The sequence below is a fragment of the Xyrauchen texanus genome, chromosome 20 (genome assembly GCF_025860055.1).
Source record: "Xyrauchen texanus isolate HMW12.3.18 chromosome 20, RBS_HiC_50CHRs, whole genome shotgun sequence".
Taxonomy (NCBI): Eukaryota; Metazoa; Chordata; class Actinopteri; order Cypriniformes; family Catostomidae; genus Xyrauchen; species Xyrauchen texanus.
In genome coordinates, this window is record NC_068295.1 from 14,444,244 (window position 1) to 14,466,275 (window position 22,032).

At 36.8% G+C, this 22,032-nt stretch overlaps 1 protein-coding gene across 2 annotated transcripts; it reads left to right on the forward strand.

Annotated features, from left to right (window-relative positions):
- The first annotated feature begins 1,796 nt into the window (after positions 1 to 1,796).
- LOC127660834 (fibulin-5-like) lies at positions 1,797 to 21,969 on the forward strand. 2 transcript variants are annotated; one of them, XM_052151261.1, is made up of 12 exons: positions 1,797 to 2,245; positions 2,341 to 2,368; positions 2,591 to 2,645; positions 4,916 to 4,964; positions 5,049 to 5,357; positions 14,964 to 15,086; positions 16,091 to 16,207; positions 16,755 to 16,871; positions 17,101 to 17,223; positions 17,866 to 17,992; positions 19,813 to 20,008; positions 20,742 to 21,969. In XM_052151261.1, the coding sequence occupies exons 3-12, from the start codon at positions 2,592 to 2,594 to the stop codon at positions 20,901 to 20,903; spliced, it is 1,377 nt and encodes a 458-aa protein (XP_052007221.1). In that variant the 5' UTR covers positions 1,797 to 2,245; positions 2,341 to 2,368; position 2,591; the 3' UTR covers positions 20,904 to 21,969. The 2 variants fall into 2 exon arrangements, with proteins under 2 accessions (XP_052007221.1, XP_052007220.1); XM_052151260.1 differs by having other exon boundaries at positions 1,802 to 2,368.
- Positions 21,970 to 22,032: the final 63 nt, after the last annotated feature.

Sequence of the window (22,032 nt, forward strand, 5' to 3'; positions counted from 1 at the left end):
TTTTTCTTGCCACTGTATCTCAGCAGATCTGTTGTACTGGCTGGTGGAAACACTCTTGGGTGTTGGAAGTAGTGAATGTAAGCATGTGTCACATTTTAATGCAAACTCTTCTAACGCACCACCACAAAGTTAGACAAAATAACCCTGCCCTCAACAGGGAACACCTGCTTCAGACTCCCACATTCCTTGCAGCCGTTTTACTCCTGTTAGATTGTGTACGTTTGAACCTTAATAACTCTGCTGTCTGTTTTATCAGCGTCTGATCAAGCCTTAACCGCTTTTTTAAAGCACATAATCTCCATCCAGATGGCCTTTTGCCTTGAAGGTGTGTTAATCTGGCAGAACACCTGAAAAATGTTGAATTTAAGAGGCAAATGAATGTCTTAATTGTCTGTAACATTCTGTTGATTTATTCCATGATGAATAGAACTAGATTAGATACATATTTGCTGATAAATCCAGACTAATTACAGAAATCAGAACCGTCCTCCTTTTCTGCCACTCTGTAGTAGACCTACTGCCCCAGTTCAAACAGTTGGAACTGCAAAAGGCCAGATTTGAGTTTTGTTGAGAGAGCAGAGAGGGAGAGTAGCAGTGTGTCTCCCTGATAAAGTGTTTCAGTTTCCAAGTATTACAGTCTCCCCTTCTGCATTCAGAACATCTGGCCTGCTAGATGCTGCCAAACAAAATCTAATTCAAATTAATCAGTAGACAAAAACAAAAGCAACCTTACTTGACATACAACATTTGTTTGTATTGTATCCTTTTGTATGTAAGCAGCCCTCGCTCAACTGTGTGGGCAAAGTGTGTCAACAGCACAAAGGTTAGTGGTACAAGGATACTGCAGTATATTTACACTGGGGAACAGCTAATAAGATGCAAGTCAGAGCAACACTTGCTTGTGGCTGTTCTATAGTGCTATGCGAGTATAGTGTATATGTTACCATAATTTCAAATGCTACAATTGAAAGGCTTTAAGCTTTTTATAGTGCAGCTGAATAATCTCTTTCTTGCTTTCCAAGTAACATAAAGGACTCATTTTATGGTGGAGGTGGTTGGCAGGATCTGATACCCTTAAAGGGATAGTTCACCCAAAAATGAAAACTCTCATTTACTCACTCTCATGCCATCCGGTGTGTGTATGACTTACTTTCCTCTGCAGAACACAAATTAAGATTTTTAGAAGAATATTTCAGCTCTGTTGGAGCTTTTTAATGCAAGCAAATGGTAGCCTGAACTTTCAAGCTCCAAAAATCACATAAAGGCAGCATAAAAGTTATCCATACGTCTCCAGTGGTTTAATATACAGCAAGTCTTCTGAAGAGATGAAATTGATTTGGATGAGAAACAGATCCATATTGAAATCCTTTTTGAATATTAATCTCCACTTTCACTATCAGCATTGAATAGGACTTAAGTATTGATTTGTTTCTCATCCGCAATTCTCATATCACTTCTAAAGTCATAGATTCAACCACTGGAGTGATATGGATTACTTTTATATTTCCTTTATTTGATTCTTGGACCTTCAAATTTCTGGTAATCATTCACTTGCATTGCATGGACCTAAAGAGTCAAGATATTCTTCTAAAAATCTTTGTGTTCAGCAGAAGAAAGTCATACACATATGGGATGGCATGAGGGTGAGAGTAAATTATGAGATAATTTTCATTTTTCAGGGAAGTTTCCCTTTAAGTGTATGACAGGGCTACATGTGATGACTGGAGATATGGGTGAAGGCGGGTTTGTATTTGATAAGTCTTTCGAATTTATTATAGGCTACGTCATTTCACAGATTCTTTGCAAGTTTTTTCTCATCGTCGTCTTCATTCTCCTTTTCTTTGGGACTGTGGCAGCTCCCTGCGCGCGCTTTCGTTCCAAAGGGGGCTGTCTGTGTTTGATGGGATCCAGCTGTTGGCCAAGTGCTCCGGGGGCCCGTTTATTTGCATTGCTAAACAATCCGTGGAGTGGGCCGAGAACGCAGAATTACATCAAGTTCTCTCTCTCTCTCTCTCTCTCTCTCTCTCTCTCTCTCTCTCTCTCTCTCTCTCTCTCTCTCTCTCGCTCTCTCTCTATCTTTTTGTTAAAAGACCTTCACTTTACTATTGGTAAATGTTCTCACACGTTATTGCCCGCAGCGCGTGAGCAAAGCCAAGTGACTTACAACATTCAAGTGAACGCGCGTACGCGGAGGGGGCGGTTTGGGCACTTCGTTTTGCGCACTGGGTTCTGCGATCCCGCAAAGGTAGTAAGACCACAAAGATACAACTATTTTCCTATTGCGAGGAGTTTACGGCAAGGGAACCACAAGTATCCAAATAATCATGTTATTTGAACTAGGTGGCTTGAGTTGGTCGTACAACAAAAGGTGAGTTAAATTAGTCAGCTGGTGCTTTCAAATGGAGATGTTAATTTATTTCGGTAATGTGTGCTTTCGAGAATATTAATTTTAGAGCACACAGTGTTTGTCAGAATTTTTGGTCTTCAATGGGCATGTGTAGTGTTTATTTGAATGAATGGACCTGATGGATTTTGATGTCTTATATGGTTTTAACATGTTTGACAGAGATTGTTTTGTTTCTTTTTATAGAATGTTGACAGTGTTAATATATATCCTGTACTGCATTCACTCCGTGAAAACTCAGGTAAGTGTCTTTCTATTTAAAGGGATAGTTCACCCAAAAATGAAAGATTTCTCATAATTTACTCACCCTCATGCATCCCAGATGTGTATCAATTACTTTCTTCTGCAGAACACAATCAAATATTTTTAGAAGATTTTCTCAACTCTGAATGGTGACCAAATCTTTGATCTCCAAAGAAAACACATAAATGAAGCTTAAATTTAACCCATATTACTCCAATGGTTAAATTTGTAAGCGACCCTAACGGTTTTGGGTGTCATTACAGTCTCTTGGCACAATCATTATTTCAAGCTTAATTACACTTCCTAGTGCTTGATGCATGCGCAGAGTGCTTGATGGCGCTATAGGAAGTGTAATCGAGCTTAAAATCATGATCGCCAAGGAGACTGCTGCCAAGATGTACTGTGAAAATTTTTACAAAGTTACATTTTGATCTGTTCTCACCCAAAACCAACTGGATCACTTTAGAAGACATTGATTAAACCACTGGAGTGTGATGGATTATGTTTCCTGTATCTGCTTTTTGGAGCTTCAAAGGCCTGATCACCATTCACTTTGTAGCTTTTTCAGCCATTGTATGGCTGGAAAATTATTCTAAAAATCTTTGTTTATGTTCTGCAGAAGAAAGAAAGTCATGCACATCTGAGAATTTTCATTTTGGGGTGAACTAACCCTTTAATCCATGAATGAAAATGTCCAATATTAGGGTTTTTAAATTATGTTAAGCGAGTAGTATTCAGCTGGTCATGTGATCCTAACATGGCTGCCCCCATGAGGCACCCTCTTCATGTAGAATAAAACAGCTTTTATAAGGTTAGAGAAATGACTGGAGTCTTCATCTCATGTGAGTGGTCAGGGTTTTATACATATGTTTAAAATGTACTATGCATTTTTTAGGATTAAAACTTTTTTAAAGCCAAAAATTACAGAGTGCATCTTTAAGGGATAATAAGCACTATACACTCACCGACCACTTTATTAGGTACACCTGTACATCTACTTATTTTTGTGATTATCTACTCAGCCAATCGCGTGGCAGCAGTGTAATGTATAAAATCATTCAGAAATTGGTCAGGAGCTTCAGTTAATGTTTACATCAACCATCAGATTGGGAAAAAAATTAGATCTCATTAATTTAGACCATGGCATGATTGTTGGTGCCAGATGGGCTGGTTTGAGTGTAACTGTTGATCACCTTGGATTTTCATCCACATCAGTCTCTAGAGAGTATAGAGAATGGTGCAAAAAACAACCAGTGAGCAGCAGTTCTATGGACTGAAATGTCTTGTTGACGAGAGAGGTCAATGGAGAATGGCCAGACTGGTTTGAGCTGACAGAAAGGCTACGGTAACTCGAATAACCACTCTGTACAACTGTAGAGAGCAAAATAGCATCTCAGAATGCACAGCATGTCAAACCTTGAAGCGGATGGGCTACAACAGCAGAAGACCACATTGGGTTCCACTTCTGTCAGCCAAGAACAGAAAACTGAGGCTGAAGTGGGCCTACCATTTGTGTACCTCAGCAGAAATCCAGTTTTGTCAGACCAGGCAATGCTTTTCTAATCGTCTACTGTCCAGATTTGGTGAGTCTGTGCCCACTGCAGCATCAGTTTCCTGTTCTAAGCTGACAGTAGTGGTACCATGAGGGGTCTTTAGCTGCTGTAGCACATTCGCCTCAATGACGTGTTGTACGTTCAGGCATGTTTTTCTGCATAGCACTGTTGCAACATGTGTTTAATTGGGTTTCTCTCACATTCCTGTCAGCTTGGACCAGTCTGGCCATTCTCCTCTGACCTCTGTCATTAAGAAGCCATTTTCGCCCACAAAACTGCCACTCGTTTGATGTTTTTTGTTTTTCACGCCATTCTTTTTACACTCTAGAGAATGTTGTGTGTTAAAATCCCAGGAGATCAGCAGTTACAGATATACTCAAACCAACCCGTCTGGCACCAACAATCATGCCACTGTCTAAATCACTGACATCACATTTTTCCCCATTCTAATGGTTGATGTGAAAATTAACTGAAGCTTCTGACCCATATCTACATGATTTTATATATTACATTGCTGCCAAACGATTGGCTAATTAGATAATTGCATGAAAATGTAGATGTACAGGTGTACTAATAAAGTGGCCATTGAGTGTATATGATAGGAATATCAAACTACTTTTAAACACTTTAAAAGTAGTTTTCGAGGGTAAACGAATATGTTTAGTAACTGCTGTTTATCTATTGAAGTGATTATGACATGCCTGTTTCTTTACAGACATGCACAGATGGATTTACTTATGACCACCGCGCCAGACAGTGTATTGGTTAGTGGCTTATCTGCTGATATAGTCTTAATATTTTCATCAAGAACTTAGGCTGTAAATGCCACCTGTCACATATATTTTCAGACATTGATGAGTGCAGGACGCTGCCAGACACATGCCGGGGTGACATGCGGTGTGTAAATCAGAATGGTGGATACCTGTGCATCCCTCGTGGGCTCTACTCCCAGCCTTACGCCCGGAACAGTCAACGCTCTGAGCTGTCTTATCCCGAAGAGCCCTACCCTGACAGATCATTGGGATATCAAGAACCATTTCTTCCTAATCCTCCTCCAGTGGCAGCTGGCCCAGGCCCCGGTCCAAGCTATCCAATTGTGAGCCGGTCCACACCCTGCATTCTTGGATACACACTTGGAGCTGATGGCACTTGTGTTGGTGAGTTCGCCTCTTATGTACTGTACATTTCAGCATCCTGTACATTCGTAAACATTGATTGTGGTGGTGTTTTCTATAGCCGTTTCCCAAATTATACATATACACTGTGTACTTGCAGTATACACTATGTACTCTGTCAACTTATTATAAATTTTCAATGTGTAGTATCATCCCAAATGGAACACTAACTTTTTTTTTACTACGCTGAACTTGCTGTTTTTCAGCTGACGGATGTTTTGTTTCAAACTCTTGCAGTGTGTTAGCGCATTAGCGAAAACTCAGTTCAAAACTTATATCTCCAATAAAGTACATATTCACACATAGTGGGATGATGGTAAAGCACACAACTCACATTTGCAAGGTGCTGGTTTCAGTTGCCACATTTACCATTAATTACATTTGTTTGGTCTGACCAGAATCCAGGTAACTCTGACACCTTCAGCTAATAATGAAGTGTTCAACATTCCACATCATCCGGGTACTGGTTGTACACGACTTTTTGTTGCATTTTCAGCATGAACATACCATAATACTCGCACTACTTAAGACCAAAGTATACTTCGTTTGGACATGAACGCTTAGCATCTGCGTACAGTCAAACGCAAGCCTGTGAAAATATATTTAATTTGAACATGCGCACATACACAGGAGGTCGCCGCATGTTGCTACGATTGATATGAGATACTGGACTATTTTTCATCAGGAGTTTAGACACATAAAGATGTATGTTCTCCAGACTCGAGTTATATAAATGCAGGCATCTCCTGTCCTCCTCATAAACACACTCTTGATGTGTACATCTACTGTTGTTGTTTCCACATTCATCTCCTGTTTACCAGCAATTACATCATCTGCTTCGTGACAACAACTGCTCAGATGTGAGTGTTGTATCTTGTGGTCCCACTAATTAGTGTAAAAAAGTTATTCATGCACATTTTGCACTTTTAAAGATGCGTGCTTAGAAAAATCGTTAGTCTTTACACTACAAAATGGTGTAGAATAGTGCCAAAGTGTGCGATTTGGGATGCACCTTCCGACTGGCAACTGAAAGGATGTTGGTTCAAATCCACAGGGGTGATACATGAGCTAGGCTATTCATGATATTCCAAGTCTTCTGGAACCATGTGATAGCATTGTGTGAGGAACACACTTAAATTCTTTCAAGCTGTTATACGGTGAAAATCTTGTCTGAAAGCCGTGGTCACCATTCACTTTCATTTTATGGAAAAGAGCATTATAAATAACAATTTTCTTTGTTTCCCGAAAGACAGTCATATGGGTTTGAAAGAAATGAGGTTTGGTGAATGATGTCAGAAAATATATATTTTTGTAGATTACAGGTCAGACTAAGATTGTGGTTAAGGTTCAAGAAGCAATTTCAGGTGTAGACCAAAAGAAAATCTTCATGAATTTTGGCATTTGTAAATATAAATGCGCTCACTGAGCACTTTATTAGGAACACTATTGTCTTAGTAAAGTGCCTGATGTGGTCTTTTGCTATTGTAGCCAATCCACCTCAAGGTTCGACATGTTGTTCATTCGGAGATGCTATTCTGCTCACTATAATTGTGCAGAGTGGTTATCTAAGTTACCATAGCCTTTCTGTTAGCTCGAACCAGTCTGGCCATTCTCCGTTGACCTCTCCTGACCCATATCTGCATGATTTTTATGCATTGCAATGCTGCCAAACGATTGGCTGATTACATAATCACATGAATAAGTAGGTGTACAGGTATCCCTAATAAAGTGCTTAGTCAGTGTATATTTTGTTCTTTACAGTACTGTAGTACTTTGTACTACTAAGCAGAAATGTTGTTACTCACTCTGGGTCAGATCAGGTTGTGGTCTTATGTTTACTTCATTTTCTGCATTGGGCCATGTGTCCTCTTTTTCTAAGATGAAGCAAAGACCCAGTTCCAGGCTGAGATGTAATTTAGTAATGGCTGTTGTGGGCTGAGTGGCATTTTAAAGACTTAAGCAGAATGAATCTCATAATTTGGAATGGATCAGTCATTAGTGTGGATCCCCAAAATGCTTCAGAACCCAATAACAAACTACATCTCCTGATGGGAAGTTTAAAGCAGGAAGACACACAGGAACTGGAATTCAGCCATGCTTACTGGGATCCAACTTTAAAGTACTAAAAGATCATTTTAGAGGGTCTTATTCACTATAACAAATCACAGTTTGTAACTAACTATATGTGGTCTGCTTTTAAAGTTGATGAGCATAAGGTGTCACTAATATCTCCCATGGATAATTGCTGGATCCTAGACGTGTGTTATATATGAGTTTCAGTGTGGTGACCTATTTCACGTGCCATTTGATAAATGCTAGCACAAATGACTGCATGCTGTATTTTTCGATATGGTCTGCAGATTTGTCTAGAGTTGGTGCCAGCCTTTGCAGTTAATGCATTCTCCAGTCCCCTTCTACTCCTCTGCAGAGACACACAATGATAGATTTGTTACCCTTTGAGCCCATGAGGGTCATGTTATAAAGAAGATCGACTCACAGATACACTCACAAACATGTTTCTGCACACTTATGAATGTAGATGTTGTTCTAACCTGAGATCAACTTCGACTGAGTAATTGGAGATCATTTGAGATGAATAGTTGCCTTTGACTTGTGTTGGAGTTTTGATAAATGAATCGCCAAGTATGTATTATTCCTCTTTTATAAATCACTTTGGATAAAAACTTCTGCCAAATGAATACATTTAAATTGTAATGGACAGAGATAATGGTCTTGTAGAGGCACTGAAAAGTTTAGTAAGGGGCTGTTCACACACAACGTGTTTTTGCGAAAACATTTGCTAAACTGACTTCTTTGACTGTTGCTCCGTGTCTCTGTTTTTTCACTGTCTTGTGCAGGAGAGACACTTTTTTAGAAGACGTGTCAAGTTTAAAAGAACTGCAACTTAAAAAATGTGTCTCGAGGAATGTGTGTTCTGTTCTATTTGTTGTAATCAAATAGACCGAACCGTCAATAACACGGTTCGGTCTTTAAGGCAGTATTTTAAGATTTGTTTGGTCAAACCATGAAAAATCCTAAATTCAAACCATTGCAATCTCGGCATCCATTGTTGCTTGTTCCAAATGTGAGATCATTAGTTGTTGATCATTGGTCTGTCATTGACCAGCTGTGCTTTCCATCATAGGACTAAGGGGTGGTTTTGTGATATTCATTTGAGGGGTCTTTGTACAGTGTGTATTTTATATTTATGTGTGTATGTTAAGGTATTCTGTTATGGAACAGAATCTGTCAAGAAAGTGTGTGTTAAATCATTCCATCATTCGTCTGACATAGATTGCTTTTGTGTGAGTGTGTGCCTGTTCCCTGCCAATGGCACCAAAGCGTGAAGGACCAAAACAGTTGTCTCAGTCAGAGCCTCACATATGCCCATCATAACTCCCTTCAGCCCTGTGTTCCATCACCTGCCCCAGTACAGCTACTCACGACAGCTAGTCATTTCTAGAATTCATGCAGTTCTCTCAAATAGAATTCTAGAACCAAGTTTGTTTCTGGTGAAATTCAGAGGTGGTTGAGCAATCCAGAACTGTTTTTTTTTTTTAGATTTGAGAACTAAAACTGTTTTTCTAGAATGTGCATCAAAATCTAAAATTGTCCTTTGCATTCAGGAACTTGAATCTGATCTTTGATCATGGAATCTTTGATCTTTGTCTGGGTGGGTGAGCTAGAGTACTTGGGATACCAAAATTATCTTATTTGACAAGTTTAGACTTAGGCTGTGGGACTGTAACTGGTGTCTATCAGCAAATGGGGAGTGGCTCTAGACCTGTAGACTAAATGTGTTCTAGCTTAGTGGGATGTCTGGAAATTGAGGTATGAAGTCATTATTATTACAGTCATTACAGGAGTTTATATGTAATGCTATTTTTAAAAATATAGCAAATAAATAATTCATTCATTTACTAGAATTAATCTTGTGATTTTATTTTCTATGTGAAGATATACTAACTGTAGGTTGGTGTAGGTGGTACTGAAATAGTGAAGCAGCCTATCAGACCTTTGCAGCTCTTTTTGGATAGACTAGTTTGCCCCAAAATGAAACTTTTGTCATAATTGCTGTCCCTCCTTTTCTTTAAAAAGGCAAGAATTTGTGTTGCAGCCAGGCACTTGCAATGAATGTGAACAGGGCCAATTCGTAAATGTAATTTCCATTCCAAAAGTATAGCCATAGCACTCAGTAATACAAAGTTTTACTTCTAAAGAAAATATTGTAATTTTGAAACAGATGTATAATATCAAGACCACTCACACAGATGAAGAGAGTTGTCCCCTCATGGGGACTGCCATTTTCCAGCCGATTACTACTCACTTAAACTCGATAACCGGTATGTTATTGGACACTTTAACTCAGGGATTAAATTAATTCTTGCTGTCTGTGAATTGTACATTTCTACAATGACATCCATAACCAGGGTTGGGAGGGTTACTTTTTAAATGTATTCCACTACAGATTACAGAATACCTGCTGTAAAATGTAATTTGTAATCCGGGTTGGAAGTAATGGAATGCATATAATGTGATTACGTATTTAAAATACAAAATATAAGTAACTGTATTCCACTACAGTTACAATTTAAATAATTGGTAATTAGAATACAGTTACATTCTAAAAGTATTTTGATTACTGAAGAGATTACTTTGCAATTTATTGTCATGTTTCATTTAATATTTAGTCCTTTCAGATGAAAAACATTTATACATTTAAATTATGCGATCCTAAGTGCATTTGAACAGTGATGAAACACTTTCATATGAGCAGACAGAGATGTAAGTCTGAAGTAAGTTTGGAGCTGAAGAAATAGATATAAACTTTGTGTAAATTGTAATTTGATATTAGGGCAAAAATCACATTCTTTATAATAATTTTTGTGGTGTTTTCCTGTAAAAATATCTAAAAATCCTTAAAACAAGACCAATTTGATTTATCTTGTTTTAGAAACAACACTGCATAAGCTATTTAGGTTTTTCAGATAATGTATTTTTAACATGTGTATTTTGTCTTACTGTACTGGCAGAATTTTTATAGTCAAAACAAGTGAAAGAAATCTACCAGTGCTGAAGAAGTAATCCAAAGTATTTAGAATATGTTACTGACCTTCAGTACTGTAACAGAATACATTACAAATAGTGTTAGGAGGGTTACGTTTTAAATGTATTCCACTACAGATTACAGATTCAAATGCACATCTTTCCATCAGAATGGACAAATATTAAATGAAACAAATTACAATAAAATGAAAAGTAATCTCTTCATTAATCAAAATACTTTTTGAATATAACTGTATTCTAATTACCAATTATTTAAATTGTAACTGTAGTTGAATACAGTTACTAATATTTTGTATTTTAAAAACATAATCCTGTTACATGTATTTTGTTACTCCCCAAACCTGTCCATAACTGAATACTATTGCGTTTGAATGATGCTGCATCCAAGCCACTAGGTGTCAGTGTAAGTCCAATATGACATATTAAAAAAATTACTCAGTACACCTTTAAACCCTCCAAAGATTGGCCTCATTCACTTCCAATGTATGTCTCACTCTAACCTCGATCTTTGCTTTTTTGAAAGAAAAGGAGGGATGAGTCAAATAATTTTTTTCATTCAACATGATGCCACAAATGCTGTCGGTTTAGCTTAACTGGTATTAATCCTAGAATATTGCTTTAAGAGGTTGTGATCTTCCTGCAAAACTGGTTAATTTCAATTATTTCAAATGCTGACCTGATAATAGGCACTGTTTTATTGTACGTCTTCTCTCAAATAAGACTTTCATTACCTTTAGTAGCTGTGATTATAAAGGAGGATGATTTTCCAGGGGTGGTGGCAGGAGGTGTGGCGCATAAGCTTTTGCATTATGCAGATTATATTTTACTATTTGTCTCCGACCCTACTAGATCTATGCCTTGCCTCAACAGTATTATTAATCCCTTTTCTTCTCGGGATACGGAGTTAATTGCTCTAAATCCGAAGCTTTGGCTCTGACAGTGTATACTACCTGTATACTACCTACGTATATGTGTGTGTGTGTGTGTGTGTGTGTGTGTGTGTGTGTGTGTGTGTATGTACAGTATATGTGTGTGGAAGTAATTATTTTATTTTTTTATTTTTTATATCTGTGTACTATATCTTGGCCATATAGGGATGTTTGTTGGGGATTGGGGGGTGTAAGGGAAATAATGGGGTTTAAGGGGGATAATTGGTTGATTTTGTACATACATTTTTGTATTGTTATGTGTCATTCTTGAGGAGCAACCAATAAAAATGTAAATCGGAAAAAAAAAGACACTCATTGTCGCTGTCTTTTTACGCTAGACATTCCACACTAAACGTTATTTCTATCCTGGCATACTGTACACCTCACTTACTATAATGACTCTAGCAAAGTTACCTAATCCACAAAAACTGTGGAAGTGTTGTTTGACTGGAAGTGTAGTGGCTGCTTGAACCACCAGAGTGCTGGATTATAATTGTCTCTATTATGGATAGTGTGATACACAATGTAGATGTTTATTCATTGTTGTACTGTACACATAATAATTTTTCAGACAACCATTGCATGGCGAGAGATCACAGGATTTTAATCTCTGGAATAATGTTGTGCATAGAAGCAAGAGGTGAGTTGGTGCCAGATTCTTGGGTCCTGGATTAACCCCAGACTACTATAGCACTCCTGACTGTGTTTTTATACAGATCTTTGTGATTTTGTGGATCGTATGATGAACCGTTTTGTTGTAATAGGACAAGGATGTGTTGACTAATGGGCAATTGGATACATTTGATGTGAAGATTATATTTAATGACCTCATTAATGTTTGGTATCTGGAAGTTTGTTAATGAAATGTGACTTTAAAAAGTGCTGTAAAAGTCATCACTCTAACCACATGACTGATATTATCTGCCAACAATTATTACTACCCATTAAAAATGAAATAACCCTTAGGAGTATCCCTCTGCCCTCTTTAACATGCAGAGACATCTGATCTCTCAATTTCAACACCATATTTTTGTTCTCTGATACTCATCTAAATCATGTGTGAAGATATTGCACAGTCTCTTTGTCTTTTCCTGGATCAGATCTGATCCCAAAAGTGTTGGCATTCCCAAATTGCCCCATATCCTTTCACCTCAGTTCAGACATGTGCCTTTGATAAGACACATGGAAACCAGATGCTCTCCTTCTCTCTAGGGCCTTTTGGCAGGGTGCAATCCTAATCATTAAGCAGGGACTGGGCAGGTTTTCTGTCTCAATGTGGCCCCCATCTCTGCTATCAAACCTGGCACTATGTAGAGATGTAATGTTTCCAAATCACAATAACGCAACAAAAATAACGTTTAGAATATAAAATCTCTTTTTCACTTAGAGTTGAGACAGCGTAATGGTAAAGGATCTGGGCTGCTATCACAAAGTTGTAAATTAAATTCCAGGTTGGAGGTCATAGATTACTTATTTAATGAAAGTTCAGCTTTCCAGGACCCATTGCATCATTACAATCCATAGTAATGATGGGACTCTTGGCTACTTAAACCAAAAGAAACAATAATTATGTGGGTTTCACACAGTTTCACACAGTCCTCGTACCACCCCCACCCCATCACTTTCGTAGTATGATTTGCTTTCTCTTAAAACATCTGACTTCATTGTCTGAGAACCAAGGGTGCTTGTTCGGGTATTTTTAGGGATATGATGTCCTCATAAGGAATTGTGTTGATAAAGACTGAACAAGAATGAAATAGGGATGAATTCCAGTTTAGGAATAGTGTTGAGTAGTGTAGATTTGATAGTAAAGTAAGACTTATTAGTTCAGGGATGGATTTAGAGTTGTCACAGGTCTGCTAACACTAATGGTTGTGTCTTCGACTTTTGGCAATTTCATGTCCAAGGGGTTTATTTTTATTAAAACTAACAGATTTCATCTTTTTTCTTTGCGTTATTTAGGTCACGTTAAAACTGACATTATACCATGCCTTCATATATTTTTGGTACATTTCAAGTTCCTTTTATATATAGATTTTTTTTTTTTTAGCCTTGTCCCAAACCCAGACTTTCAATATTAAACTGTGAAAATCCATTATAAAAAATACTTCGTTTTTTTTCTTTTTTTCAACTATGATAATCTAAACAAATAGTGAAATAAACATAAACCATTTAAAAATGTAATGTGTGAAAATTATTTTTTTCGACAGTCATTTCCACCACACCAAACTTTCTTGCTCCTATTAAAGTTTTTAACTTTAAAAATAATAACTTAAATTTTTTTTATTTTATTTTTTTTATTTAGTGTACTTGTTAACCAAGCTGACAAAAATGTCACTGAAGATCATTCTTTAGATGAGACGTGATGTGTGAAGAAAAATAATCAAGATAAATATAACTTTTTTGGCTATCATTTCCAATCAAGCTGTAATTGTCAAATTATGCAAAAAGTATGAAAATATAATTTCATTGTGTGTGTTTAGGATGCATAAAATTATAGCTATTAAACTAATCTTAGCAAGACAAAAGAGTCAATCATTTTATTTCATATAATTTGGTGATGGAAGCAGTCATGAAAATTCCTACCACATCTCAACTTCTGTATTGTGTTTCAAAGAATTCCGTGTTGGGAATTTTCATGACTTTCAGAAAATAAAAAATGGCATTATCTCCTGTGATGCAATGTACATAAATGTTTGGACATTGTTAGTAGACATATTAAAATAAACTAGTGAGTGTTTTAAAACATTTTTAATGAGACTTTGCGTTCTAGAATTCCACTGTGCTAAAAGTGCCAAAACTCCTGGATATACTATATTAAAGGGGTCATCACATGCCTTTTTTATTATTTTAAAATGTTCCTAAAGGTTTGTTTATAATATTAGTAATGTTTTTTGCACAAAAAACAGACATATATTAGTAAAACATGATAATTTTCCACCCTCATTCTGACCCTCTGTCAGAAACGCTTGGGTTTGTTGCTGATTTTCCTTTAAGATTGACAGTACAATCGCAATGTTATGATTGGCTCTCTGCTCATGACTGACCTGCTCTCTCTACTTGCCATCTCACTGCTCACCACTACTGGGTGGGCTACGGAAGTGATTAAAGGTAATGTATGCATTGATGTGTTGTTGTGGAGGCATTCAGATGAAAATTTCTACCACTGCATGACATCACAATGTGGAGGAACTAGAGATCGAGTTGTTTTGGCAGATTGGTTTCTCAACAAAAGCTATTTTTGCAGTGAGGAGGAAGTTTTGAGTTCTGAAACTTACAGTATGTTTAATATGGTACAATGACCTCTTATATGACAAAAGATCAAAGAAACTTTGATTCCTTATGTCATGACCCCTTTAAAGGGTCATCCTTTATCAGTACTCAATCTGATGTTCTTCCAAACCTGTATGACATTTTTTTTTAACCCTAACTGAAAGGGAAATTACGTTGTAATGTTATCATCAGTCACCCTTCACTTTTATTGCATAAGATGTCATGGATGCACTGTTACAGGTGAGTTCCTAAAGTGGACAGTGGTGGGAACAACACATGGTGTGAACTGACAGTGGCTTTCTTTCTTTATTTCTTTTAGATGTTGATGAATGCGAAACAGAGTCACACCAGTGTAACCCGACTCAGGTTTGTTTTAATACGGCTGGCGGATATAGCTGCTCATGTACTGAGGGGTACTGGCTGGTGGCTGGACAGTGTCAAGGTAAGATATTACAATACCTACAGACATTGATGTTACATGCTTGAATTACTGCAGTCTATAGAGCACAACAGTGCTTGCCTACTTTTTCAGCTGTCTGGGTTCCGGAAGTATTTTCCCCATTAATTTTTTCCATAGACTTTTAAAAAATCCTTCATATAAGAGTTTAAAGCCATGAACCAAACCAACCAGCTCCGAGGAGAATCACAACTTCACAAACTTTGTTTTGGCGAACTTTAGAAAAAAGTATTTCAAAATCGGACATACTAACAAAGGTACAAGGCTGTAGTGTGTACTTACTGTCTTTAATGAGGTCATGGACTACAATCCCATGAAGCATTGCGAATGATGTAATGGAATGAAAAACGATGGGAATATATAAAACTACAGATTTTAGGTTGTTGATTATAAGTTTAAACAATATATTAACAATAAATGTTTACCTTTATTGCAAAATATGCTAATATGTACAAATAAATAAGTAGTTTAAGAGTGAAGGGGACTGACTCAATTACGTCACGGGAGTGCGCGGTTGCTCAGAGGCACGTTTTGAGGGTTTCGTTGGCCACGGTTCTCTGATTTGTGGATCTTTCTCTCCTTTAGCATGGGTAATGTAGTTGTTTACCTTGAAATCAACTATCAAACATGATTTTTAAACAATAAGGTTGAAATAACGCAGACGGATGGCTTCGACGGAAGCATATACCACCGATGAACAGCCTCGTAGCTGATGGTAGGTCTGTCTCTGAAAGGTTTTTAAGTTATCAATGTAAATCAATGCATCTATGGGATAAATTAATGGTATTTTTTCTTCTGGAACCAGACTGTTGTGCTCTATTGACCAAGAGAAACAACAATAATCCAGTGTTGTTATTTGCCATGAAATAATGCAATATTCTTTTTTGTTAGTTTGACGTTTATATAATGCAATAATCCTGTTGTTGTTATTTGACAATAAATTATGAATTTGTGTATTTAGTGCTTTCAAATTCATTTTTTTTTTTTAGACATTGATGAGTGTCGCTATGGTTACTGCCAGCAGCTGTGCGCTAATGTCCCTGGGTCGTACTCATGTTCTTGTAGCCCTGGATTCCTTCTTAATACAGATAGCAGGACATGCCAAGGTGCACACTTACACACAAATACAATAGCCCCTACTGATATTGCTCTGCTAAATATCAGTATAAATCAGATTAAAAAGTGAAAAGGTATGTCATCTGAAAGCCTACATATAAATTAAAGGCAGCACTATACTGTATACAATTATGATATCCAAGTAAACCCCCATAGCATGTCCTGCCTTTTTTTTATAAACATTTCATTTTTCTACTTTGTAAATAACACTACTTTCAAGGATGACGTTGACTTTGTCAGGCTCAATGTTTTCAATGGGTGTGAACTTGATAATTTTTTAACTTTGCAAATGTTTAAAATCGCTGCTTGTGTTACACAGTAGGCCTACACATGACCAGAATTCTGAGATTATTTATCTTTTGTGCTGATTTTGGTCTTGTTTTGATTGGCCATATAGGGATGCATTTGTCACACAGACCTGCATAAGACCAGTTCTAGTGGCTAATGCTTTTTGATTATCTTCTTGCTGTCATCTTCCTTCTATCCTTGCTTCCTCCTGTTTTAATCTCTCTCTCTTTTCTCTCCCTCTCTTTCCAGATGTGGATGAATGTGAAACAAACCTCTGCACTCACGGCTGTTTAAATACATACGGCTCTTTCATGTGCACCTGTGACGAGGGGTTTGAGCTCGCCTCTGATGGGACCACCTGCAACGGTAATCAGGGGACGGGAAAGAATGAGAGATGATTGCAGAGAGCAGAAATAGACAGAGCCTGAGAACATAGGAGAGGACTTGTACTTCTTGTCTTTTGAAAAATCAAAGCAGTAGACAGGGGACAGAGAACAGGAAGGTCCAGTTTACAAATGCATGTTACCTCTGTTTTTGTTTTCACTTGGGTTATATTGTGTGTAATATATTATTCGTTACCACTGCTTGTACTCAGATCTGGACGAATGCAGTTTCTCGGACTTTCTTTGTCAGCATACATGTGTGAACTCACCAGGATCATATTCCTGTGTGTGTCCACCTGGATATTATGTTTATGAGGATGGAAGGAGCTGTGAAGGTATCAGTACATTTTTAATTCGTTTTCTGATTATATGGTTTGTATTTGCATGTATTTTATAAATGTTCCTTTAAAGGTGCACTCAGTCATTTTTTGTTTATGTTCTGCTGGACGATACAGTAGAAAAGGAATTTGGGACTTTATACTGACATCTATCGACATCAATGCAGCATTACATTTACAGTACATCTAATGTTTTAATGCATTTTGCATTAAGCAAAAGCAAATGTTTTCAATCATTGTAGAAATACCCTATTTGCAGATGCATTTTTCACCTATTATTATTTTATACTGCAACAGAAAGTGACCGATACCAGGAGGGGTTACCGAGATACAATTAGGTGACCTGCCCTATGTAGCATAAAATAACTTTGTCTCATGTGAGCATACATGAATCTAATTTCTTTGTGTTCAACTTTAAAATGAAGAAAAAAATACAGAGTGCACCTTTAACTTTGTAGGTGACATTCAAGAGCTAATCTATAAATTGAAAATAAACCATAGCATACAACAAGCATATTTCATGTTTACTTCACCATTTATCATTCTTTATTTTATTACTGTTGTTATTGTTAATGCTGCTGATTATGAAGATGATAAAAAATAATAACTTGACTTCTACCTGTGTGTTTTATTTTGAAGACCTCAATGAATGTGAGTCTGGTAACAACACCTGTACAACACCACAAGTGTGTTTCAATTTTCGGGGAGGTTATACATGTCTGGACCCCCTTACGTGTGATTCACCGTACATTGAAGTCAGTGACAAGTGAGTTCATGAATCATGGCAAAAGATATCCTGTTTACTTTTAAGCAAAAAACATGAAATCAGCTATATGACTTATTACTGTAATTTGAGCAGTTGTAGCATGTTTGTGATGAGGAGGAGGGAGTGGCCAGGCAGTGAGGGTACACGGCTGGTGCTGAATCAGCTGATCAGCGGGAGAGTAAGATAAAGGGGAGCCGGAGACTCCAGTTCGAGAGAGAGAGAGAGATGCACGTGGCCTCGCTGCATGTGTCTGTGTGTGTGTGTGTGTGTGTGTGTGTGTGTGTCTGTCCATGTTTGTTTTATGTTGTTTAAAGTTGAGTTTTACCATTAATGGCCTTTATGTTGACTGTTCAGCCGGTTCCCGCCTCCAACTTGCCAACCTTTACCTGTTACAATGTTGTTAAAGGAATAGTTTGGCCAAAAATTTAAATCTGTCATTATTTACTCCCATGTCGTTCCAAACCCTAATGTCTTTTAGGGCCCTATGAGTTCAGCGATGCTGAAAACATGGACGGAATGTGAAATCCAGTCATAAAAACCGAATTAACTATTAAACTCTGAATTTGACATACTTGGGATAAAATAAATGTATTAATGCTCAATCAAATTAATATCATGATATGTACTAGTGTGATGATTAAACCACAATAATTTTATTATGATTATTATTATTATTATTAATAATAATAATAATGCAGTTTAAATATAAAAATAAATATACAGTCTGAATGTACTGCACGCTTCAATGAAAATGTGTGAATCTGGCCACTCATACAATATATACACTCTGTGTTTTTAATAGATTACAGAAGCATGCATTAAGCTTGAATCGCGCAGCACATGCAGACTATATACTGTATTTATGTAATTCAATTGCAGCCTATTGTGGTTTAATAAGCACATTTAAGCCATCTAGCAAACTGCTTATCCAGAGATGTGAAGTTGTCGTCAAAAACATACAAACTCTTGCTTCATTCAGCTTTCTGTCAAAATAAAAGCTCAATTTAAATATACACATGAAATTGGAGAAATTTCGACTGAATATTACATTTTACTATACAGTAGTAGTATATTTCTATGTTGTAATAAATTATAATAAAAATAATATATCAATAATAATTACATTATATTCAAGCAACAGTACTTTTGTACTGAATAAAATCTTTTATCAATGATATCATTAATACTGTGGTGCTCTACTCTGCAGCACTTTATTTGACAAAATATTGTTATTTTGCTGTGAGGATCTTTTTTATGTTTGATCAAAATAATGTAATGGTATGTTAAAGAATAATTGTTTTGTTTTCATTTGTTTAAAATTCTATAAATGTATTTTAATTAGACCGTTTTTTATGATCAAATGTAATTACATTTTAAAACACGGAATTCAGAAAAAAAATTATAAACAAAATAATAATTTGAAAAAAAAAAAATTGAATTTTGAAAATAAAACATTTCATAGGGCCCAAGTCTTTCTTTTTTATGCATAACACACAAATAGATGTTTTAATGAATATCACAGGCTGTTTTAGGTGTTTTAGTGACAACAAATCAGAATTGTAGTCATTATTCAGTGAAAATCAGTTGTGCGACCACGAGTGCTCTTAGAGAAGTTTGTTCACAGTGGCACATATGTTCATGTGAGAACTTATGTTGCTTGAAGTGCTGAAAAAGATTTTTAAGATTTTATGATTCAAGATTATAACTGTAAAATAACTTGCACCGAAAGCCTTCAGAACATTTTAAATAAGACACTGAAGTTGCATGGACTGCTTTTATGATACCTTTGGTTAAATCTTTAAAATTTTTCTCTCTCTCAGTCAGTGTATGTGCTCTGCGGAGATCCCCGCCTGTCGTGAAAGACCCTTCACTATCCTGTACAGACATATGGATTTATCTTCTGGCCGCAGTGTTCCTGACGATATTTTTCAGATGCAGGCCACCACGCGTTATCCCGGAGCATTTTATATCTTTCAGATCAAGTCTGGCAATGAGGGGCGAGAGTTTTATATGCGGGTAAGTGGGCTTCTGTCTGTATATGAGATTTTCTCTGGGTAAGCTTCAGCAAGGGGTTCATGACTCCCGTTGCGATATACCATAATGACAGTGTAAATGCATTAATATGGTACTATTCCTATGTTATTATGGGCTTGGCTTAACAAGCAAACTTCTGTTTTAAACATTATGTAATAGGTGGTTCTTATTCGGTCTCTCTATCCACCAAGGGGTTCCCTTGCCTGAAAAGTATGAAGACACTTTTCGATTATAAGTAACAAATATTACTATACCAAAATTGTTTGTAAAATGCTGTCTTTCATTTTTGGTTTATTTGCACACTTGCTTTGTTCATAAAGGACCACTGCAAATTCAGTGCCTCTTTGTAAAGTATCCACTAGAGGGCACTGTTGGCATGCTGAGAGGGGCACCTAGAGCAGAAGTACTCTGGAGACAAATCAGAAAGACTTTATTGGAACTTTGAGTCCCTTAGCTAATGAATAGCTACTTGAATAAAAAAAATTACAAAAAAGCTGTTGTGAGTATAGAATTTTTTTGCACACAATTTGTCCTGGTGTGTGCAAACAACGATTTGTCTGTGCCATTGAGGAGGAAGAGTGACGTAATCAGCATTAATTAATAAACATGAAGGACCGTATTTATTGAAATTTGATTGTGTGCTGTGAAATAAAATATTTACCTTATTAAAGATGTTTTTTAATATCCTCTTTTTCTTTCTTTCTCTTAACAACAGCAAACCAGTAATGTAAGTGCAACATTGGTTCTAGCCCGACCCATTAAAGGACCAAAGACAGTCATTCTAGACCTAGAGATGGTTACCGTTAACAACGTCATCCACTTCCGAGGCAGTTCCATTATCCGCCTCACAATATTTGTCTCCAGACATCCATTCTGAGGCTTTTCAAATAAACCTCTGACCTCTCACCTCTTCATGGCCCCTTACCTCTATCATGGACTTCCTGTTACTGCTCTACCAATCAGGCAGCTGCATTTCTTAATTTTTAATTTCTGGACTCCCATGTTGTCACCGTCCTTTCTGTCTGTTCTCTAGTGGACTGCAGAGGATATTTCATAATGCAGGTTTTTGATGATGCTGTGTAGCTGTCATTGTCATCCACATGTACTCATACAAATAATATTTATGTTGTGTTTCTTTGATTTTGAGTGAATTTGTATTTGCCATTGTGTTTTTGTCACCGTTTGTAATCATGAAATTGGATATTCTGTTTTCTTTTTTTCTGTAAATCTGAATTTGTTTGCTGATAGTCTTAGTGGCACTTATGTCATGTTTTCTCACTGTGAACGTGAGCTTTAATTTGTCGTTGACCTTTGAAAACCCAAAAGAGAGAAGCTTGCATATGCTACAAAACCTGTTTTAAAGATGTTCTAAATAACTATGACAGGAGCTTATTTGTAGCACACTCTTAGCAACTGTTACTTTTGGATGTAATAGGGCTGTTGTAGTCCAAAAACCCAGAGAATTAGCATTTTTGAGCCATAGGTTCCCTCTGGATTTCACTATGTTTTTTTTATAATAGTAGTTTTGGATTTCTAACATTACTTGAAAATGCGTGGATGTTTTGTTCGACAACATAAATTACACACAGTTGTACCTCAAACGTAAATTGTCAAGCCGCATTGAAGCAACATACTTTTTTTAAACACACGCCGGCTTCTAAATTCACATATGACGTATGAAAGTAGAACAAAACTTCCACATATCTTCAAGTAATGTTAACCATATACCTTATTTTACTCATAAATTCAAAACTGCAATTATAAAAACCAATAGAAAATTATTGTGGGAACCCATTGCGAATTAGCCTTCCTGATTCGCCTATAAATTGACGTCACAGCTGAACAGCACTATTGTCTTGTCATTGTATCTGTTCAGAATTTCCTCAGTTGTGTATCTGTTTTTATAAGTCAACAGAGCCTGGTCAATCAATAAACACAAATTTGTTGACCTGAACATTTGTGGGGTTGTATTTACTTTTAGTGAGCTCAATACTATTCAAAACTAT

Bases quoted from the DNA above. Each gene is read 5' to 3' on its own strand.
- LOC127660834 (XM_052151260.1), top strand. From the start codon at position 2,325: ATGTTATTTGAACTAGGTGGCTTGAGTTGGTCGTACAACAAAAG. The intron at 5,358-14,963 runs GTGAGTTCGCCT...TATTTCTTTTAG, and splicing joins AGCTGATGGCACTTGTGTTG to ATGTTGATGAATGCGAAACA. The intron at 16,208-16,754 runs GTGCACACTTAC...CTCTCTTTCCAG, and splicing joins AGATAGCAGGACATGCCAAG to ATGTGGATGAATGTGAAACA.